The 23,858-nt window shown below is 39.1% G+C and overlaps 1 protein-coding gene across 2 annotated transcripts in view; it reads left to right on the forward strand.

Moving 5' to 3' along the window:
* The window catches only part of LOC124252019 (zinc finger protein 709-like), a 40,771-nt gene extending 20,296 nt beyond the window's left edge, over nucleotides 1-20,475 (forward strand). The window contains exons 2-4 of one of the 2 annotated variants that reach the window (XM_046685091.1): nucleotides 17,428-17,554; nucleotides 17,761-17,821; nucleotides 18,216-20,475. In XM_046685091.1, coding sequence (XP_046541047.1) covers nucleotides 17,428-17,554; nucleotides 17,761-17,821; nucleotides 18,216-20,085 — 2,058 coding nt within the window. In that variant the 3' untranslated portion in view covers nucleotides 20,086-20,475. Of the gene's footprint in view, nucleotides 1-17,426; nucleotides 17,555-17,760; nucleotides 17,822-18,215 lie in introns of those variants that run through there. The other variant, XM_046685093.1, reaches the window with a different exon arrangement.
* Nucleotides 20,476-23,858: the final 3,383 nt, after the last annotated feature.

Here is a 23,858-nt window from a genome sequence, read left to right on the forward strand (position 1 = left end):
ATATTCACCAAAACTACCTTGTAAAATATAAAGATGAAATAAAGACTTTCCCAGATTAACAAAAATTGAGAGAATGTATTACTATGTGACCACCTTATGAGGTTACTGAAGGAGTTCTTCAGGTTGAAAGCAAGTGACCCATAATGTAATTGATAGCAACATAAAGAAACAAAAACACCAGTGTAGGTATATTGATAGCCAACTACCTTCCAAGATTACTTCAGGTTGAAATCAAGTGACCCAGGATGGTAATTGATATCAACATGAAGAAATGAAAACACCAGTATAAGTAATTATGGAAATATGAAAGACAGAATAATTACCTCTTTTCTCCTTTCTTCTCTTAGCTGATATCAAAGGAATTGTATAAAATACTCTGTATTTAATGTGCTGTTGTGCTTATTACATATAGAAATGTAACGTGTGTAATTTGTTTCTCATTAAGAGCACAACATTCATGGTGGGAGCAAAGCCATGTTGTGCTGATGAAGTGACTACAGATGATAGAAAAATAAGTGTAACAATATGTTATTGGTTATGCATTAATAGATATAATCTGCATAACAATAAAACCACAAAAATGGCCAAAGCGAATGCAGCTATATACTAGCAATGATTCCATGTATCACTGGAATTAAGGTAGTATTAATCTGAAGCTTTATTTATTTTTTTTCTTTTTTCGAGGAAGATTAGCCCTGAGCTAACTGCTGCCAGTCCTCCTCTTTTTGCTGAGGAAGACTGGCCCTGAGCTAACATCATGCCCATCTTCCCCCACTTTATATGTGGGACGCCTACCACAGCATGGCTTGCCAAGTGGTGCCATGTCCGCACCTGGGATCCAAACCAGTGAACCCGGGCTGCTGACGCAGAACATGTACACTTAACTGCTGCACCACCGGGCCGGCCCCAAGCTCCTTTTTTTTTTGAAAGATTGGCACTTGAGCTAACATCTGTTGCCAATCCTTTTTTTTTTTTCCTTTTTCTCCCCAAAGCCCCCCAGTACATAGTTGTATATTCTAGTTTTAGATCTTTCTGGCTCTGCTGTGTGGGACACTGCCTCAGCATGGCTTGATGAGCAGTGCTAGGTCCATGCCCAGGATCTGAACCAGCGAAACCCTGGGCTGCCAAAGTGGAACTTAACCACTCAGCCACGGGGCCAGCCCCCTGAAACTCGTTATTATAAATAGTAGAGCAACTGTTATAAAAATAACTTCATTCATTTAAATTAGAATGCTACATTGGAAGATATTCAATTAATGCAATAGAAAGTCATAAAGAAAAAGAGAAACTAAAAAGTATGTGAGAATTTTAGAAAACAAAAAATAAAGTAGCAGATGTAATTGCAGCTATGTCAGTAATACTAAATATGAATGGATTACATTATCCAAACAGAGGGAAGAGATTGTCACCTCAGATTAAAAGCACAAACAATCCATGATCCAAATATATGCTGTGTACACTAGCACACTGTAGATTCAAAGATACAAACAGATTGAAAGTAAAAGCATGGGAAAATATACATCTGAAAATAGCCTCCACAGGAAATCTGGAGAGATGATACAAATAACTAGCAAAGTAGACTTTAAAACAAAAAATATTACTAGAGATAATGAGGAAGATTATATCATACCTGAAGGGTGAAAGTTTATAGCCTGCATCTAAAACAGTACAAAGAAATAAATTTATAGTCATCAATGCCTATACTAACAAAAGAAGAGAGATCTCAAATCAATAACCTAACCTTTTACCTGAATAGGCTTGAAAAGATGAGGTACCAAACGCAAAGCAAGGAGAAAAGAAAATAATAAATTTAGAGCAGAAATTAATGAAATGAGGAATAGAAAAGCCACAGAGAAAATCAGTGAAACCAAAAGTAGATTCTCTGGAGAGAGTAACAAAATTCTACAGAAAAATGGGGAAGATTCAAATTCAGAGAATCTGAAAGGCAGAGGAATATCACTACTGACATTGTAGAAATAAAATGATTATAAAATAATTCAATGAGCAATTTTATGGCAAAAAATAGATAACTGAGTTAAAGTGCACAAATTCCTCAAAAGATCCAAAGTGCTAAACCTAAATCAAGAATAAATGGAAAATCTGAATAGAACTATAGGAAGTGAAGGGGTTGAATTAGTAAACAACCGCCCACAGTGTAAGGCTAGGCCCAGAAGTCTTCAACCCACGATTCTCTGAAGCATTAAAAGATTCTTTAATGCTGGTTCTTTTTTTTTTTTTTTTTGATATTTTTTCCTTTTTTAAAGATTGGCACCTGAGCTAACAACACTTGCCAATCTTTTTTTTTTCTGCTTTTTCTCCCCAAATCCCTCCAGTACATTGTTGCATATTTTAGTTGTAGGTCCTTCTAGCTGTGGCATGTGGGACACTGCCTCAGCGTGGCTTGATGATCGGTGCCATGTCCGCACCCAGGATCCAAACTGGTGAAACCCTGGGCCGCCAAAGCGGAGCACACGAACTTAACCACTTAGCAACAGGGCCGGCCCCTAACACTGGTTCTTCACACACTCTTTTAAAAATTAGAATGGAGAGAAATATGTTGCACTCATTTTGTGAGGCCAGTACAATAAATACCAGCAAACTCAATCCAGCACTGTATAGAAGAATTACGCACCATGACCAAGTGGGATTTATTCCAGATGTGAAAGGTTCATTTAACATCTCAAAATTCATTCATGGAATAAAGGATATCAATAGAATAAGAAGCAAAACTGGCACATGGTTTCAAAAGATTCAGAAAAAATAATTGGTAAAATCCACTACTCTTTCATAATTAAAGCACTGAGATTACCAGGAATAGAATGAAATTTCCTAACATCGTAATGAGCATTTATGGAAAACACACAGCTAATATTACATTTAATTGTAAAAGAATAGATGCTTTCTCCTGAAGAGAAGGAGCCAAGGATGTCTACTCTTGCCACTTCTATTCTAGAATATACCGCAGATTTTAGCCAGAGCCATTATGCAAGAAAAGGAAATAAAATGCATAAAGTTGGATAGAAAGATGTAAAACTGTCTGTACTTCCAGCTGAGATACCTTGTTTTTAGAAAACTCTGAGGAATCCCCTAAAAAATTTATTAGAACTGATGAAGTTCAGCAAAATGGTAGCGTACAAGATCAAAATATAAAAATCAATTGTATTTCAACTCAGTTACATTGAACAATCTGGTGATGAAACTAAGAAATGCATTGAGAATAAGATCAAAAGGAATAAAATACTTAGGAAAATACTCAAAAACTATAAAATATGGGAGTTGGCCCTGTAGCATAGTGGTTAAGTTCGCATGTTCCGCTTCGGCAGCCCGGGGTTCGCCAGTTTGAGTCCCAGGTGCAGACCTACACACTGCTTGGCAAGCCATGCTGTGGCAGGTGTCCCACATATAAAGTAGAAGAAGATGGGCACGGATGTTAGCTCAGGACCAGCCTTCTTCATCAAAAAGAGGATTGGCAGCAGATGTTAGCTCAGGGCTAATCTTCTTCTTCAAAAAAAAGTTTAAAATATAAAAAAAAGTATAAAATAAAAACTTTTCTTTATTTCATAAGAAATAAAAATTGTATAAATAAATGGGAAAACATTCCCATATTGTGGGTCAGGAGACTTAACATTGTTGAAATGTAAGATATTTCATAAAATTATGTGGAATTGCAAGGGAACCAGATTAGCAAAAATAATCTTGAAAAAGGAAACAAAGTTGTAGGGCTAACATTTCCTTATTTCAAACTTTGTAATATGCACTGGTAATCAAGAGTGTGAGAGGGGCCAGCCCCATGGCAAAGTGGTTGAGTTCGTGCACTCCACTTCGGCGGCTGAGGGTTTCGCCAGTTCTGATCCCGGGTGTGGACATGGCATCAGTCATCAAGCCATGCTGAGGTGGTGGCCCACATAGCACAACCAGAAGGACCTACAACTAGAATATACAACTATATATTGGGGAGCTTTGGGAAGAAGAAGAAGAAAAAAAAAGAAGATTGGCAACAGATGTTAGCTCAGGTGCCAATCTTTAAAAAAAAAAAAAGAGTGTTTGCTACTGACACAAGGATAGATATACAGATCTGTGGAATAGATTGAGATTTCAGAAATAAAGCCATACATCTGTGGTCCACTGATACTTCAAAAAAGTGGCAAGTATGGGGCAAGAATATTCTTTTCATAAATTAGTGGTGGCCAAGTGGATAGCCATATGCAGAAGAAAGAAGTTTTATCCTTATATGACACCACATATAGTAATTTACCAGAAAAGATAAAGACCTAAACATAAGAGTAAACTATAACAAACTTAGATAAAACATAGGAAAAAATTCATCACTTTGGATTTGGCAAAGAATTATTAGATAAGACAAAAGCAAAAACAGAAAAAAAATAGGTAATTTGGACTTCATCAAATTAATGACTTCTGTGCTTCAAAGGACTCTATCAAGAGAGTGACAACACCCTTTGGAACCCTTGTGCACTATCACTGGGAATATAAAATTATGTTGATGGTATGAAATACAACGTGGCGGTTCTTCCAAAAATTGCAAACGGAATTACCATCTGAACTAGCAATTCTACTTCTGAGAATTGAAGTAGAATTGAAAGCAGGGACTTAAACAGCTATGTTTCCACTCGTGTTAATATTAACGTTATTCACTATAGCCAAAAGGTGGAAGTAACCCAAGTGCCCATCAAGAGATGAATGGATCTTAAAAATTTGGCACATACATACAATGTGTGTTATTCAGCTTGAAAAAGCAAATTTTGACCTGTGCTATAACTGACCTATACACTTAAAAAATGGTGAAAATGTAAATTTTATGGTATGTGTATGTTACCACAATTAAAAGTAAAATTTTTAAGGCAAGAGAGTGAAAACACAACCCACAGAATGGAAGAAAATTTTGCAAATCACATATCGGCTATGGAAGTGATATCAAACTAAAGACCTCTTAAACTTAATGATAAAATGTTAACCATTTAAATATGGCAAAGTATCTCAATACACTATTTTCTAAAGAAGATAGACAAAAGGTCTATCTTCTTGTCTACCTTCTTTGGCATATGAAAGATGCCGAAGAGCATATGAGAAGACACTGAACCTTGTTAGTCATCAAGGAAATGCAAATCAAAACCCCAGTGAGGTACCACTTCACAACCACTGGTATGGCTAGAATCAAAAAGTGAGGTAAGTTTTGTTTTGGTTGTGTGAATATAAAATGGTGTAATCACTGTGGAAGTTGTCGGGGAGTTCTTCAAATATAAAACCTAAAAGTACCATGAGACCCATCAATTCCACTTGTAGGTACTTAGTAACTGTGTGTGTGTGTGTTTGTGTGTGTGTGCATGGTGAGAAGGCTTAATCCACAGTTTTAGCAAATTTCAAGTATACAAGTTGTACATCTATCAAATCATATTGTAATCTTTAAATATAGACAGTTTTATTAGTCACTTATACCTCAATAAAGCTGGGGAGGTGGTGGGAAAAGAGTTTCCAGGTGCATCCCACATTTACATAAGGATTTATTGTTTTTCTTATATCAGTGAAATAGGAATCAGTTGCCTTAGATCTGGATATTATAGCAGTTAACGTTTGAGAGGTCTCTAGGGACACAGGCAAAAAGTGATCTAAAATAAATTTCCTTCCAGTGTGAAATGTACACCTGGGACTTCAGTGAACACACATCACATGCTGTAGTTAGATTGTTACTGCACAAAGATTGGGTTCTCGTACGTGATGGTTAAAAGCTAAATATTATGGCTTCCACTTTTGGGAAAAGAAACTAGGTTTTTTGCTAGATTGATCTGCAAGGAGATGGGAGGCATATATGCTCTCAGATCTGTTTCCCTGATTCAGGATTTGGGGCAAAATTTAAGAGGTTAGGGAGAGCAGACTGGCTCATGAAAACACTAGAGGGGCAGGTTTTGATTGGAGGGCTTTAAGCCTTTATAGTAAGGTTTTAAACATTGTGGTGAGGTTTGAAACATTTACCGTAGGGTGGGGAAAGGGTTTTAACACCGAATCTTCCTGGGTGATGGACCTTTCACCTCTGAAGATAGTCCCACTTTCAAATCCCAGGCATGTCGCTGTCCTTCGGTTCCACGGGGAGGAGAATCTTTGGTTCCTATGTCATTTCAGGTCAAGATTTCCTCTTCTCTGCATGCTGTGGCTACATGACTTTCAAAATTTTCTGAAAAACAACTCTTAATCACACTGTTGATAAGAGATAGGGTCAATTTGAACTGGTCCTACTGGGCCCATGGTTACAAGACAGAAAAGTCCTTGCTGCCAGGCTGGGGCTGTGGGATTCAAACTTCCCACCAGAGCCCAGTGCTCTGGGATTCTATATCAAGTACCAAGGGAGTGGGTTTGGAGAGGGATGGGTGGAAGGCTCGTTACTGGCAAGAATCGAAGATTAAAATGGAGCCTGACTCTTTATTACAGATGGTGAGGTTACATTTCAGTGTCTGCATTTCTAAACAAGGGTTGTAGTTTCATGAGTGGCCTCGTAGGCTTACACCAAGCCCTTGACCTCTAGAGGACATAAGACCCTCTTGTTTCAGTGTGGCCCGACCTGGGCCATGCTCATGCTTTGCGCTTACTTGCTCCATTTGAAACTCAATCAGGAATTCTCTGTGCACACCTGTGCCCACGGGTTCATAAAGAGCCGAGCCGAGTGAAAAGAGTAGAGGCAGCCCCAGGCCAGGAAAAAGTTCTGTTTAAATGCAAATGTGCCAGGTGAGTCAGGTTCCAGCCAACCAGTGTATCTGGTTCATCTGAGCCAAGCAGCCCATCACTCAGGCATGAGTGAGGAGGGCATTCCACACTGTCCAATCAGGGGAGCCTCTGGGGAGATGGGTGAGATGATGTGCCACGCTCACTTGGAGGTCCCTCCTCACTCCTGCTGTGCTCAGGATGGTTTATCACCTGCCCTTAACATTACCTGGTGGCTCTGCCATAGTCTCTGTCACTCTGTGATCTGCACTGGCCATGGGGGTCAGAGGAAGGACTCAGGGGGACCCAGGAGACCTGGAGATGGTGAGTGTGTGGCCCCGGGGTGAGGAGATGGGGAGGAGGGGCTGGTTGGAACTGACTACGGCAGGACCCAGCCTCCACCCAGTCACCTCCAGAGTCTGCTCACTCAATTCCCCCAGTGGCACAGCTGTTACCTCAGTCCCCTCTGGCTCACAGCATGGGGGCTGGGCTGGCAGCTGGAAACTTGGGTGTCCTGTGTGTCATTGCATGTGGAGACTTGGGCCCCAGAGCCTCTCCAAGCAGTTCTGTGCCATGGCCCTACGTCTCCCCAGATTGTGTGGTGACCATGGGGAGGGTCATCAGGGACAATTGAGACACAGTTTCTGGGGGTCATTTGTGGGAGGAGCTGTGGTCTGTGGGGCCCCCAGTGATTCCTTAATCCCTAGGCAGCCCCCATTTTCTCCTGAGTTGTCCATGGAGCAGTGGAGTTTGAGGAGCAGTGTCTCAAATCCATGCGCCTGTCCCCACATCCTAGCTTAGCTTTTTCTGTTGACGTTGAACCTGAAGTGAGTTTCCTCCCCTGTTGGGCAGCAATCCAGTCTCTGACATGGGGGGTGGGGGGTAGTGGCGGGGGGTAGGAATGTTATTGCACAGCGCTGAGCAAGGAGAAAGGGTAGCTAATGCTGAGATCCCAAATTCCCTGAAAAGCTAAAAGGAAGGGTTTTTATTTGGGGTTTTAGGGAGGGGAGGGCGAGCATATGGCCTTGGTGGTTGTAGCTTTCCCACCAGCCTGTGTTTGGCCTTGAGACTACTTGTAGGGAGGAGGGAGCCGGTGACCTTGCTGGTTGGCAGCTTTCCCACCAGGCTGCAGCTGCTTTAGGGGAGGAGGGTGACGAGATAAGGGGTGTTCTTGGTTGTCTGTCTCTGTGATGGACTCTGAGGAGTAAGCAGGCAAAGTGCTTGCTTTTAATCCCATATATGCTGGGTTCAGTGTAGGGGAACTGATATCAGGACCGGTATCTCTGTGACTGACAGTAATTCCCTGAATTTTCAGATCTCACCCCACATTCCCAAAGCCAGCTTCCCCTCTCAGATTCACAGGAATGTTATCAACCCTTTGTTCTCCCTGGTGCATTTCAAAACGATGCACTATTTTGACTCTATGTTTCCCCAGCCCTGTGGATGCTTCTTTTTTAAAGGATATATTTGTAGATGTTTTATATGGGATGAAAGCAGAGAATAATCACCTGGAACTATGTTGGATAAAACCCTTATGCCTTTCCCCCAGGATCTTTCTGGGCAAGAACATCCTATGGGAAGTCCTGGGGTGGAGGTTTCTCTTGAGAAACTTTCCTGGGTGATCTGTCCTGTTGGGACTGCCCCTCCCTGGGGTTGTGACCTTGAAAAGATTTATTCACTTATTTAAGTCTCCATTTTTCAATATGGGTAAATATATTTAATCAGTAGAGCTTGGAAGACAGTATGAAGTACTTCGAAACAGTCAACAAAAAGGTGAACTTCAGAAAAAATAAAATATTCCTGTGTTACGTTCCATTTGTTAATAAAACTTACTGCCCTTTTTCACCTCCTGAGCAAGCGAAGTAAGTTTCTGAGGTCTGTTCTTTATATTTGAATGAAATTCCAGGCCTTAGACATGCAGACCACAAGTGTTCAAGTGTAATTTATTGCCGTGGAAATAATAAACTGACGTCTTTTTTTTTCTTGAAAGAAATAGATATTTGGGATTTTCTAGTTGAGCTAGTAAAAGTGCCTTATAATTTTCTTCCCTATCTTGAATGGAAAGGCTGGGTTTAAGTGATTTTTCTGGATTATTCAAACAATGGGTTTGTGTCATTTGAAATAACAATGATGTTCCAAAACATCTCCAGGTGGAGCGGAGGCCTGCAGTCAGAGACCCAAGCTAAGGCCCCCTTGAGCCTGCGGAGGGAAGGCCTTGCAGACCCAGTTGTCCTTCCTGGGGAGCCTCCCCTGCAGGTGTCCTACTGCTCACACCCCATGGAAGGAGCCTTTATCCTGAGAGGAGCTGCAGAGCCCTGGAAAGCTGGGGGTGCACGTGCTCATGGGGTGGGGAATGATGCCCTTTCTGAGGCTGTGGTTATGGTTCTTAGGCCTGGACATTTTAAACGTTATTTGAGTTTTGTATTGACCCTGTGGGTACACTGAGAGTGTAATCTGTGCACAGTGAGGAAGTTTGTGAAGCTCAGGTGTTCTGTCCTGTGGACAAAGGGTTCATGAATTTGGAGTTCATGTGGATCTCAGAAGCTTAAACTGAATCCGGCTGAGAGTTTCCTCACTTGTGAGAGTGGGAGCCTGGGGGAGGCAGCACTTCCATGCTCACAGGAGAAGGGAGGGTGTGCGGGGCTCCCAGAGTCCATTCCTGCACTCTGCTCAGGCGTCCCTACCCTCTTTCAGCAGGCACAAAGCACTCTAGGGGTGACATCTCAGCTGGGAGTGTTTAGACTTCAAGTCTGGGAATATGGTCACTTTCTGAGCGTGGGTTTTCCTTCTGAACTGTAGACAAGCAGGCTGCTTCTATGAGCTCATTCAAACATTTGTTTCTGTCCTTGGATTTCTGTATCAGTTGAAGATTGTAGCCCTTTGATTCTAGTTCCATTAGCACTTGGGTTTTAAAATGTAAGTTGATTGAGAGAGATGATGTGAGTTAGGAAAATTTGGAACCAAATAGAATTTTTGATCCATTTAGGCAAGAGAACCTCATGATGTGAGATGGGTGTACTTAGGTTCTCAGGTACATTTTCCATTTTTAGGTCAGTTTTTGTGTGTCCATGTTCTGAGGGAACTTTGACATTTAAAAAGCTATGCTATTCCTAAGGCAAATGAATTCCTACTTTAATGGATGTGAGGAAAAAGCACTTGAATTTCTATTTCCATTGATATGAGGAAATATGTAAAGCTTGTGTAAATCTTTGGAATTCCTAGTTTATTACAGGGCTTAATCGTAAACCCGTAATGTATTATAATATGCTACTCCTTCCTGAAAATATCCCCAGTGTGAAATATAGTGGAGGGACAAACTATCATGCCGCTTGTCCTTCTGTTATCATGGGATTGGTAAATTGTTTATGCTTTACAGTTTTATATCCGTTAGTGTTCAATGGATTAAATCTTGGAGTGGTTTCCTATGTAGAAATGTTAAATTAATTTTAAAAAGAAAAAGTTAATTAAAAATAGTGATCAAGCATAGGGAAATATGATGTCTATAAATTTCTCTCTTTATTTTAAATAAATAATGCATGGGAAGGTTAAAAATATTCCTGAGAGGAAACTCACTTAAGGAGACTCCCTGCCTGCACGTCCTGCCCTGCTCCTCTGCTCTGACTCCAGCCTCCCTACATGACCAGTTTTAATCACTGCTTCATCATCCTGTTAGTGCTTCTTTATGTAAAAACAGGCAAGTGTGAATGTGTATTTTCCTTACCCTGTGTTATTGTAATGAGTGGCCAGGGTTTGATGCTGATGATGTTTGACGACTGAACACTTAAGCCTCACCCTCCCTTTTCCCCGGGCCTTCTTACCTGGACAGGCTGATGAGAAAGCCTGGAGGCTCCTGCACTGTGGGCTGCTGCTTGCTGGGCAGCTCCTCCTGGGCGCTGTGCTGCCCTGTGCTGCACTGTTGACCCCACCAAGCCTGGGTTCTACATACAGAGGACTGAGATGGCAGTTTTGGTAATTTCTTGTCCTTTGGGAGCATGAGTCTGGGAATGGGGCCCTCCTTAATGTGGTCCTCAGTCAGTGTCTTGGGTGGCATCTGTCTGTGTGTTTAGAGTGAAGGTGAAACTGAGGCTGAAGTTGCCTTGATGTTGGGTGGGTCTGGGGTTACGAGGATGATTATACCCTGTGAATGAGGTGAGCCCATCAGATGGTCACTCCTTAAAGAGCAATTAATTTCGAGAGAAAGAGAAGAGACAGGAAAATGTAGCCAGTTTTTGGCAAGATCACAGAGGTCTCACCAGGGCCCCTAAGTAACTGCTGCTGCCCCCCACCCCCACCCCCCGCATCTATTGCAACAAAGATCCTGACCCTCTGGGTTATAGTGGACAACACTCCCAGTCTGAGTTTGTCACAGCAAAGGGATTAGTTTAAACCTGGGTCCTTACACTCTATAAAGCAACCGGTTGTCATGGAGGAGGCCCCTGACCCTGATGGCAGTGATGTGAGGCGCTCTGGAGGAGGAACTTAAGTTGTCCATAGGCTTCTGGTGCAAGAAACTGCCCCAGGTCCCACACTATCTGCCATTAGAGCTGCTATTATCACCAGGTACTGAGATCTCTTGAAATAGAGGCTCTCACAAACACTGAGCATGAGACCCTCTACTGAGGTGCCTGTTATGCCTTTGACCTTGGAAACAGCACCCTGCCTGCTCAGCCTGGTTGCTGACACCTACTTGTGATATGATGGAGCCTAACCTTGGTCCTGCAGCTTATGCCACCTACAGGAGGGGATGGCCTTTCTTCAGTTCCTTGAAAGATGCTGGGGTGCTGGAGGAGGTCACCCCTCTCCCAGATACCTTGGTTCCCGGGGTAGTTCCTTGGGATGAACTGAATGCACAGCACTGGGGAGTGCATAGACTTTAAGGACAACACACATTTGTACATGACAGAGCTCAGTGGAGAGTTGCTGCCCTTCATCCCTTAATTGGGACGTCTCTGAAGAAGAACCAAACTCGTCTCACCAGAGCTTAACCAAACATCAGGCAGTCATCTTATTAGTGGCCAAATATTGGCCTCATCTGCATATGTTTAAACTGTTGAATGATTATTTAAGAGATGCCTTTTGTGTAAAAGAACTCTGGGAATCTCTTCACTCAGAGATACTCAAAATAGAAATCAAAGTAACACTTGTCTGTACATTACTAGGTCTGCAATACAAGGTCTCAGGAGGACACTTGTCATCCACCTTGGGGTTCTGACACTACTGATAGTGACCATGGCGCTTCTCAGAGGATACAGTGCTGTGCTCTCCAACAAGGCGTTCGATGGAAGTTTCCCCTTCCTTATGGGTCTCAGGCTCGTAGAGCACTGTACTGGCTTATTGAAATCAGTTGAATAAAAGGTGTCTTGTTTCACTACTCAGGGGTGAATTATTATGAGTCTTTCTTCATCTTTTTTTGGAAAGACTTCAGTTTTAGAGCTGTTTTCGGTTTACAGAAAATTGATCAGAAGTTATATAGTTTCCACATAACCCTTCTCTCTCCATCCACACAATTTGCACTCTTGTTTACGTTTTGTATTACTGTGGTATATTTTTACAATTTCTGACCCATATTGATGCATTACAGTGTGCAGTGTACATTAGCATTGACTCTGTTAGACAATGTATGGGTTTTGGCAAATGTATAATGATATGGACCCATCATTTCTGTATCATATAGTATAGTTTCACTTCCCTAAAAATCTTCTGTGCTCCAAAGGTGTACCAAATTCCATTTCCACCGGCAATGAATGAGGATTTCATGTAGCTTCACACATTCACCAATATTTGGTGTTCTGAGTGTTTTGAGGTTTATCCATTTAAGAAGAGTTTAATGATACCTCGTTCTTGCCTTATTTGCAGTTTCCTAATAACATTTGATGAGGAGCATGTGTTCATATTGCTTATTTTCCATCTGCATATCTTCAGTGAGCCTTCTGTTCAGATCTTTTGCCCATTTTCTAATTGGTTGTTTGTCTTCTGCTTGTTGAGTTTTAAGAGTTCTTTGGATATTTCTGAAACCACTCATTTATCAGATAAGTGCTTTACAGAGATTTTTCTCTTACTCTGTAAATTGTTTTTATTCTCTTAAGATTGTATTTCTCAGAGCAGTAGTTTTTCATTTTGATGAAGAAAATTCTGGGTTTTTTCTTTTGTGGAGCCTGAGTTTTGGTTTTGTGTCTAAAAATTCATCTCCAAACACAAGGTCTTCTAGATTTTCTCCTATGTTATCTTCTCAGAGTTTATTCCTTTGGTGTTTTACCTTTAGATCTGTGATGTATTTTGACTTAATATTTGTGAAAGGTGTAAGGCCTGTATCTACATTCATTTTGTGTGTGTGTGTGTGTGTGTGTGTGTGTGTGGATATCCGTTATTTCCACCACTATCTGTTTAAAAGATTTTCACTTCCATTTTTTTATTGGGGTCATAAAAGTTTACAACATTGTGAAATTTCAGTTGTACATCATTTTTTCAGTCACCATAAAAATGTGCCCCTTCACCCCTTGTGCCCACCACCTAATACCCTTTCACCTGGTAACCACTAATCTGTTCTCTTTGTGTGTTTATCACCTACGTATGAGTGAAATTATATGGTGTTTGTTTTTCTCTGTCTGGCTTATTTCACTTAACATCATACCCTCAAGGTCCATCCATGTTGTTGCAAATGGGACATTTTTGTCCTTTTTTTATGGCTGAGTAGTATTCCATTGCACATATATACCACATCTTCTTTATCCAATCATCAGTCTGTGGGCACTTGGATTGCTTCACCCTCTTGGCTCTTGTGAATAGTGCTGCAGTGAACATAGGAGTGCATAAATCTTTGTATTGTTGATTTCAAGTTCTTTGGGTAAATACCCCATCGTGGGATAGCTGGCTCATATGGTATTTCTATTTTTAATTTTTTGAGAAGTCTCCATTCTGTTTTCCATAGTGACTGCACCAATTTGCATTCCTACCAGCAGTGTATGAGCATTCTCTTTTCTCCACAACCTCTTCAACATTTGCTATTTTTTTGTCTTGGTGATTATAACCATTCTAATTGGTGTAAGGTGATATCTAAGTGTACTTTTGATTTGCATTTCCCTGATGATTAGTGATGTTGAACATCTTTTCATGTGACTATTGGCCGTTTGTATATCTTCTTTGGATAAATGTCTGTTCATATCCTCTGCACATTTTTTGATTGGGTTGTTTGTTTTTTTGTAGTTCAGTTGTGTGAGTTCTTTATATGTTATGGAGATTAACCCCTTGTCAGATACATGATTTATAAATATTTTCTCCCAGTTAGTGGGTTGTCTTTTCATTTTGTTCCTGATTTCCTTTGCCTTCCAGAAGCTCTTTAGTCTGATGAAGTCCAACTTGTTTATTTTTTCTTTTGTTTCCCTTGTCTGAGTGGACATGGTATTCAAAAAGATCCTTTTAAGACTGATGTCAAAGTGTACTGCTGGTATTTTCTTTTAGATGGTTTACGGTTTCAGGTCTTACCGTTAAGTCTAAAAGACTTTCATTTCCATTTTGAGTGCAGTTCTTTCTTTGTCAAAGATCAGTTGACTATATCTGTGTGGGTCTATAAGGAAAGCAATTAACTCATGTCTCCTTCAACTTTGCTTTATTTGCTTATTAATTCCGGGATTTGTTTCCAATGGTGGGAATTCCTTCAGATGTTTCACAGAGACAATCATGCCATATAGAACAAATGTTATGAATTTAGCTACAAGATTCATAAAGTTGTTCCTTCTCAAGAAGTGGAAGTTCCCCTCTATTACTAGTTTGTTATCATAAATGGATGTTGGATTTTGTCAAATCCTTTTTTATTTTTGATACCAATCCTGGTATCAGTTTCCCTACATTCAACCCAGCATATATGGGGTTAAAACCAAAACACTCATTCCCTGCTTACTCCCTGGCTTCCTGGCTCCAGAATCCACTATCCTCCATGGAGACAGACACCGCCAAGGACAAGCACCTGGATTCATTATCTCCTCCCGGCAAAGAGATACAGGCTGGTGGGAAAGCTCTGACCAGCAAGGCCATACACTCGCCTCCCCCTACATAAAACCCCAAAGACAAACCCTTCCTTTTCGCTTTTCGAGGAGCTTGGGATTTCAGCATTAGCTGCCCTCGCTCCTTGCTCAGCACTGTGCAATAATAAAGTGCTACTTTCTTCCACCACACTGGGTGTCAGAGATTGGCTTGCTGCGCAACGGGTGAGTGAACTCCCTTCAGGTTCAGTGTCATTTTCATTTCCCAGTCCTTTCTGATATTAGTAATTTCTGTCTTTCATCTTTTCTTTGTTATCCTGACTAGATGTTTATCAATTTTATTAGTCTTGTCAAAGAAAAAGCTTTAAAAAATTTTCTCCATTGATTCCCAAGATGACATTGATTTATTTTCTAATTTTTATTATTTCTTTTATTGTGCTTACTTTGGGTTTAATTTATTCTTCCTTTTATTGTTTCCTAAAGTAGATGCTTTCATTATTGATTATAGATCTTTGGTTTTTCTAGTGTATTTGTTCAATGTCATAAATTTCCCTCTAGACACTGCTTTTGCTGCATCAAGAACCTTTGGTATATTGTTTTTTCATTTCATTTAGTTCAAAATAATTTTTTATTTCTCTGGAGAGTTCTTGTTTTATCCTATGTATTATTTAGAGGTGTGTTGTTGAATCTCCACATGTATGGGGGTTTCCCAGCTATCTTGCTGTTATTGACTTCTGGATGAATGCCTACGTGGTGTGAGAGCATGTTTTGTGTGATTTCTGTTGTTTCAAATTTGTTAAGGTTTGCTTTATGTCCCAGAATGTGGTTTGTCTTGCTGAATGTTGGATGTAAACTTGGGAAGAATGTATATTCTGCTGCTGTTGCATGAAGTATTCCATAGATAACAATGAAATCCACTTGTTTCACAGTGCTGTTCAGTTCACCTCTGTCCTTGCTCATTTTCTTCCTACTGGGATTTATAATTCATGGTAAGAGGATGTTGAATTCCCCAACTATTGTACTAGATTCATCTATTTCTACTTGCGTTCAATCAGCTCTTGCCTTATGTATTTCACCCCTCTGTTGTTGTGCACATACACGTGAAGGATTCCTGTGCCTTCTTGGAGAATGGACCCATTTATCAGTATGTAATGCCCGTCTTTATCTCTGGCACTTCCTTGGTTTGAAATCTGCATTGTCTATAAATCACATACCTCTGGCAGCTTTCTTTTACTCTGTGTTAGCATGGGTATTTTTCTCTATCCCTTTACCTTTCATCTATCTGTGTTTTTATATTGAAAGTGGGTTTCTTGTAGACAGTATATAACAGTTTGTTTTTTAAAAATATGATATTACTATATCATTCAATTATATTGAGACCATTGATGATTAAAGTTGTTATTGACACAGTTGGATTAATATTGAGTACCTCTTTTACTGTTTTTTATATCTTTCTCTTGTTTGTTTCTTTTTTTTCTTCCAGCTTTTTTCCAGCTTCTCTGGCTGAATTGAGCATTTTATTTGATTTTTTTCTCCGCCTTTAGCATATCAATTACTCATTTTTTAAAAAACTCTTTTGGTGGTTGCCCTTGAGTTTTCAGTTCACATTTACAAGTAACCCACTTATTCTGCCAAATGACACTATACCACTTCACTGTGTGTAAGTACCTCAACACACTATTTCCAGTTTCCCCTCGCTATGCCTTGTCACATTGCTGTCATTTATTTCACTTGTCAATAAGCTTCTCAGTACCAAGTCCATTGTTGGGTAATATTATTTTAAACACAGTGTCATCTGTTATATTAATTATAAATATGCAAATATTTTACCTTCATTTTTTCCTTTTCTAATTGTCTGCCTTTATCATTTATATTATTTCTGATAAATTTTTGAACATTTCATTCAGAGTAAGGGTACTCATGACGAATTTACTCAATTTTTGTCTCAGGAAGTCCTTATTTATCCTTTATTTTTTAAGGATAATTTTCCTTGACTGGAATTCTAAGAGAGTGGTTTTTTATTTCCAACACTTTAAATATTTCAGTCTACTCTGTTCTTGTTGCATAGTTTTTGAAAAGAAGCCCAATTTAATTCAAATATTTGTTTCTTTATGTCTAAGGTGTGTTTCTTCTGTTGCATTTCTCAATATATTCTCTGTCTTTCATTTTTCTCTAGTTTGAATATGATATCCTTAGGTCTGCAGTTTGTAGTTTAACATACTTACTGTTCTCTGAGCTTCCTGGATGTACAGTTTGCTGGCTATCATTAATTTTAAGATATTTAGTGACTATTACTTCACTAGTTTCTTCTATTACTTTCTTTTTGTTCTTTCAGGTATTCCCATTATGTATATTTTATACCTGTTAAAGAGGGTTGTTCTAGGATTCATGGATATTGTCTTCAATCTTTTTATTTCTTTTTGTCTAATAATGATAATATTTGTTCCATTGTATAGCATTTCTGTCATTTCAGAACATGCCCTTGAACCTGCCATTATAGAGAAATATGATGAGATGTGATCAGAGTAAATATCTGTAAACAATTTCCATGTGTTCATGATGCTGTTAAATTGATAGGGAAGTGTGTACAGAAAAATTGTGAGTTTTTGCTGATCACATCATAGAATAAATGTTTGGAGAAGACAGAATCATATGTAACCTTCCTGAAAATGGAGTATGGATGTCCACTGCTGTCAGGCTCATGTATCCTACTTTACACATATTTGTGGTGTTTTAGGACTCAGTGGCCATTGGGGACGTGGCTGTGAACTTCACCCCTGAGGAGTGGGCTTTACTGGATCCTTCACAGAAGAGACTCTACAGAGATGTGATGGAGGAAACCTTCAGGAACCTGGCCTCAGTAGGTAAGAATGAGGACACTCCTTCACTGCATCACTGAGAGAACAAGTGTTTCTTGACCATCAAAGTTGTTCCAAGATGTAGAATGTAGAAAGGCGAGATGTTGAAAAATAAGCTGAGAAATGGTTATAGCTCATCATGGTCTTAGAATCTAAACATTCTTCTACAATTTCTAAGATTTTGGAACCAACTTTCTGGATCTGCATTTCAGGAAAAACATGGGAAGATCATGATATTGAAGATCAGTATAAAAACCAGGGGAGAAGACAAAGGTGAGTCACACTCACAATAGAAAGCAATGTCTCGTGTGAGAATCCTGTTATGTTATGAAATTTTAAAAAGATATAAACAAGACAAATAACCCTTGGTTCAAATTTAGTGATTCTTAGAAAATTTTCACCACATACACTTTCTGAAATGTGATGTAGAGGTTCAGTTTTGCAAAATAGTTCACTTGGAAACAGTTTTAATAAACCCTATATATGAATATCACTGTTTGGATAATAGCAGGGCTGAAGTCCTCTTGCAAAGAATTCAGTATATTGAATTTCTGAGAATTCAGACAAGGTAGAAAACCTAAACTTTTCCTATAAATTAGAATAAATATAACAAATTTGAAATCATTAATAAAGAAATCATTAATAATGTGATTCTCATCTTTTACAGAAGTCATATGGTGGTGAGAGTCTGTGAAAGTGAAGAGGGTAGTCAAAGTAGAGAAAACTTCAGCCTTATTCCAAATCTCAATCTGAATGAGAAAACTGCAGCAAAACCATGTAAATATAGTGCATGCAGAAAAGTCTTCATGCATCATTCATCCCTTAATAGGCTCGTTCAATGTCATACTGAACACAAAGCATATGACTATCACAAATATGGAGAGAAACCATATAAATGTAAGGAATATGAGAAAGCCTTCACTTTTCCCACTTCTCTCCAAATACGTAAAAGAACTCAGACTAGAGAGAAACCGTATGAATGTAAAAAATGCAATAAAGCATTCACTGCTTCCAGTTCTCTTCGAATACATGAAAGAACTCACACAGGAGAGAAACCCTATGAATGTAAGGAATGTGGGAAAGCCTTTACAGCTCCCTCAAGCCTGCGATCACACATGATCTCTCACACTGGAGATGGACCTTATAAATGTAAGGAATGTCAGAAAGTATTCATTTCTCCCAGTGCTTTTCAAATACATGAAAGGAGACACACTGGAGAGAAACCCTATGAATGTAAAAATTGTGGCAAATCATTCAGTCATCCCAGTACTCTTCAGATACATGAAAGACGTCACACTGGAAAGAGACCCTATCAATGTGAGGAATGTGGGAAAGCCTTTATTGCTCTCACAAACCTTCGAGTACACATGATCACTCACACTGGAGGTGGACCTTATAAATGTAAGGAGTGTGGGAAAGTTTTCATTCATCCCAGTTCATTTCGAATACATGAAAGGAGTCACACTGGAGAGAAACCCTATGAATGTAAAGAATGTGGGAAAGCGTTCAGTTTGTCCACTAACTTGAAAAAACACAAAAGAACTCACACAGGAGGGACACCCTTTGTATGTAAGGAATGTGGTAATGCTTTTAATTCTCTTCAAGTTTTCCAAATACATGAAAGAAATCACACTAGAGAGAAACCCTATGAATGTAAAAAATGCAACAAAGCACTCAGTTCTTCCAGTTCTCTTCGAAGACATGAAAGAAATCATACTGGAGAAAAACCTTATGAGTGTAAAAAGTGCAATAGAATATTCTGTTTTCCCAGTTCTCTTCGGGTACATGAAAGAATTCATACTGGAGAGAAACCATATGAATGTAAGGAATGTGGGAAAGCCTTTATAACTCCCTCAAGTCTTCGATCACACATGATCCTTCACACTGGGGTTGGACCTTATAAATGTAACAAATGTGAGAAAGTATTCATTTCTGAGAGTTCACGTCAAAAACATGAAAGGAGACACACTGGAGAGAAACCATATGGATGTAAAGAATGCAGTAAAGTATTCAGTTATACCAGTTCTCTTCGAAAACATGAAAGAACTCATACTGGAGAGAAACCCTATGAATGTCAAAAATGCAGTAAATCCTTCACTTCTTCCAGTTCTCTTCGAGTACATGAAAGAATTCACACAGGTGAGAAGCCCTATGAATGTAAGGAATGTGGGAAAGCCTTTATAGATTCCTCAAGCCTTCGATCACACATGATGTATCACATGGAATCTAGACCTTATAAATGTAAGGAATGTGAGAAAGCATTTATTTATCCCAGATTACTTCAAAGACATGAAAGAACTCACACTGGAGAGAAACCCTATGAATGTAAAGAATGTGGGAAAGCCTTCATTTCCCATCAAAGTTTCCAAATACATAAAAGAAATCATATAGGGGAGAAACCTTATAAATGTAAAAAATGTAGTAAAGCATTTAGTTTTCCCAGTTCTCTTCGAAAACATGAAAGAACTCATACTGGAGAGAAATCCTATGAATGTCAAGAAAGTTGGAAAGCCCTTGTTTCTCATGCAGACTTTTGAGGATATGTGAGAATGCACACTAGAAGAAAAGCCATATATACGTTATGAATGTAGGAAGGCCTTTTGTCATCCCAGTTCTTTCTTAATGTATAAAAGGAGTTACTTAATAAAAATGTCTTGAATGTAAACAGCGTGGGAAAGACTTCAAATGGCCTACATCCTTATATGTGAAACTCTCACCAAAAATAATATGAGAAAGCTTGATTGAAATTGTGTATGAAACTTGTGTATGATGTTCTAGAAAACTTTCAGTATAAAAGAGTTGTTATAAAAGTTGTAAATATATTGTGTTTAGCAAGCCTCTTTCCTAAAGTCCAACATTGGATTGTGGATTTCTATTAATTTGTTTCAGAAATGAATATTGAGGTGAGATAATTCTGCAATTCATCCTTCATCAATAATACATAACATTAATGGCTAGTGCTTTTTCCGTAAGTCAGTGAATAATATTTTTTCTTTGTTTTTAAAAGGTTTTAATTGTTCTGTGTTAAGGGGCCACTGAAAAATGACAGTTTGTATTTGTTGGGAGTTTCTTACTGGCCTTGTATTGCAGTTCCTGGTCATGCCTCATCCATTGTATATATTGCTCTTTTCTTAGAGAAAGATACTTTTTTGGGGTGGTTGGTATAGAAGAGCCTGTTTCTATTTTCCATACTATTAAACAGCTGGAACAAAGTTTTATGTGTGGCAAGTTTATCAAAGACTATAGTTTCATGGGAATTCTTATTTTCCTATTTGGGTCTTTGCTGTTTGTCCTTCCTTCTGACTGGTATTTGGTGAATAGACTTTGAATTAAGTAGATGCCTGTGATGGGGCAACAAAATCTAGAGCTGGACACATCACCCTGTATTGCATTATGTCAGTGAGGGTAATGTGAAGAACTACATCTTTAAGAATCCACCCCCTTTATGGTTCCATGTTGGAATTCCCCAGTAGCCTCACTTGCATGAGATTTGGAGCAGAAGCAAATAAGGCATTCGGCAGGTTTTGAAGCCACCACACAGGGAGAGAGACAGTTATGTAGGAGCTTTGAGGACAACACATTCCATTCCATTTTATGGGTTCTTTCCCCTTCTAGTCAAGATCATCTTGAAAACCATTCCCAACTGTTTGATTCCCATTTTCCTAGAGGTGTATTTTCTACTGATATTTTCCCAAGTTTCACATCAAAGATCCATTAGAGTTAGGATTTTTCTGTAAGGCCTCTTATGTCCACCAGGAAACTAATTCAGACTTTTGTGGTTGGGAGTGTTCTCTGATCCCCCCTTCTCTAGATGATATCTGTATAAGGTCTAATGTGTATGGGAAACACTTTATGCTGTTAATAGTGCTAGTGAGCCTGTTTCCCTGATTCACCATGACGTCTACAATGGGGCATAAAAAGAAGGACATGGGAGTTTGTTTCTCTGCTGCACTGTGCAGTGGCTGCCTTGACCCAGTTCTTTCACATGAGAGCAATCATCTTTCTCATGTCAGGAAGACTGTGTGTTTCCTGTTACTTGTAGCTGCACATGTCCTCTCAATATATTTTCAATAATGTTTGATTGTATGTCATTAAAAGTACATTCATCATAGATTTATCCTTGTGAAGTAAACACTTCTGTGGTGGTTTTATTGATTTATCAACAGTTCTAACCCACTGTATGCTAATAAATATTGTGGTTTTCATTTCCTCAGAATATATTAAAATCCATTTAACTAGGAATTTTAAAATATACATTGCAATTTTCTTCATTTGATCATTATATATTATGAGTCAGTTTTATCATGTGTGTTCAAATTCAGGTATTTTTTCCTTTGTGTTTTTTATTCTTTTATAGTGATAACTTTTACCCCAAATTTAACTTGTCCTTCAGTCTTAACACAAAACTTAAAAATCATGTTTTTTCAGTGCCCTCTTGCCAGTGACCTGCAGTCAAAGAGAGGGGTGTAAGGAATTCTAGTAAGAATGACCACAGACCATAAAGGACTGTGAGGTGTAACAGTAACACGGTGCTCAAAGGACTGCTTACAAGATTATGGCCTGTGTTTGTGGATTTGATTTCTATTCAAGGAAGCAGGTCACTTTCTGTATTGAATGCTGTGAAGAGGTCAACTTAATTCTATCTTTGGTAAACATTTTATCTTTGGCAAATGTAATCATTGTTTTCCACAAGGCAAAATCAATGTAGTAGGCATAAAGCTATTTTGTAAGAAGTTCTAGTCAGTCATTTTAGTAAGACGAAGGGAATATTAGTGATTTTTGTGATTTGTAATTTTATCTCTTACAACTTTTACTGGTGTGGTTAGGAAATATTTTAGTTTTGTCTTGGTAACTGTGCACCTTTGATGAAGGAGGTGTGTGACATTTGTCTCTTCAGCAGGATAAGACTTACCCTTGCAGTGGCTGCAGGCCAGGTCCTAGTCCTCTGGAACAGCTTTGGTTTCCTCCTTATTATCAACACACTAATGAACTTCCTATGGTGTGTAAGACACTCTTTGCCATAAACTACCTCAGTTAAAATAGATAAATTTACTTTTCAGTATACTGTGTAATATTTTTTAATATCTCCTTTATGCCTTAGAGTTTAGGTAAATTGTGAGACAATACACACCTAGCAAGGGAGAGAGACAGGACCATGGTGCCAATCCAGCCTTTCTTTCTCAGAGACTGTGCTCTTGATGCTAATGTTTCAGCATCCCTCACCAGCCATGCACTGTAGAGTCAGTGTACCCAGTGTAGCAGAAATAAGGCGTGGTAGGATGTGGATATAGTGGCATGAAACAAGTTCTTGCTGTCAGGTGCTTATATGTTTGTGGGAAAAGAAAGATGATTAAAAAGTGGTAAAGCTTTGTTTTATAAGATGGAATAAGGGCTTTGAAGGAAACTAAAGAATAGCATTGAGCCAATAGGGAGGCTGAGGTGCATATGTATCTTTTCTGTGAGGGTAGGAGTGAGCGAGGATGTCATTATTATTGTTATCTGGGACTGGAGACTTCCTGTTGATTTAGGCCACAGATAATTCTGGTGTCTTTTTGTGCTTAATATCTTTTGAGAGGATTTTTATTTACCTTTAAATATTTAAAATACGGTCTTTTGCATTTTCAGTTTTCTGCTCTACAAACTTGAATGTGCAATATATACGCCATTCACCGTGGAGTTCCTCCCATGTAGAGAAGCGGTTGCCTTCATCTGTCCTGTTCTAGCTCATCCTGAGTGAATTCTGAGTAGAATGACATCTCTGTGAGTCCGCTGTGATCTCCCCGTGGAAACAGCACAAAGAGCTCTAGCTGGTTAGAGGCAACCATCCCAGGAATAATTGAGTGAGCTGCAGAGAGAGGGTGTCATTTTTAGTAACATCCTAATTGAGTATAAAAGAAGAAATAGGAAATAATCACTGTCTTTTTTAGCAGGAGTGGCCAGAAGTCTTTAGTTTCAATGATCCACAATGCCCCAGAGCACATTTAAGCTGTTCACAGGTTTCATTTCCATGTGCATAAATGTCCAGCTATCTTGCGGAAAAGTCAGAAACAACAATAACAGCGACAAGGTTTGATAAAGCACAGAGAAATTGTTACTCTTCCATTTTTCTTTAGTGTTAACTTGTATATTGGAGGAGTGTCTTTCATATGGGCACACGAGTGTTTTTTGATGATGGCATGTTTTCCATTTTTTGATGACAGGATTGCTATACATTTGTGACAATTCACAATCGTGCCTGAAATACTATATATAATTAATAGAAAATGAATAACAGAATCACTTTCACATGTTAGGAGAATGTTAAATTCTC

This window comes from Equus quagga, chromosome 14 (genome assembly GCF_021613505.1).
Source record: "Equus quagga isolate Etosha38 chromosome 14, UCLA_HA_Equagga_1.0, whole genome shotgun sequence".
Taxonomy (NCBI): domain Eukaryota; kingdom Metazoa; phylum Chordata; class Mammalia; order Perissodactyla; family Equidae; genus Equus; species Equus quagga.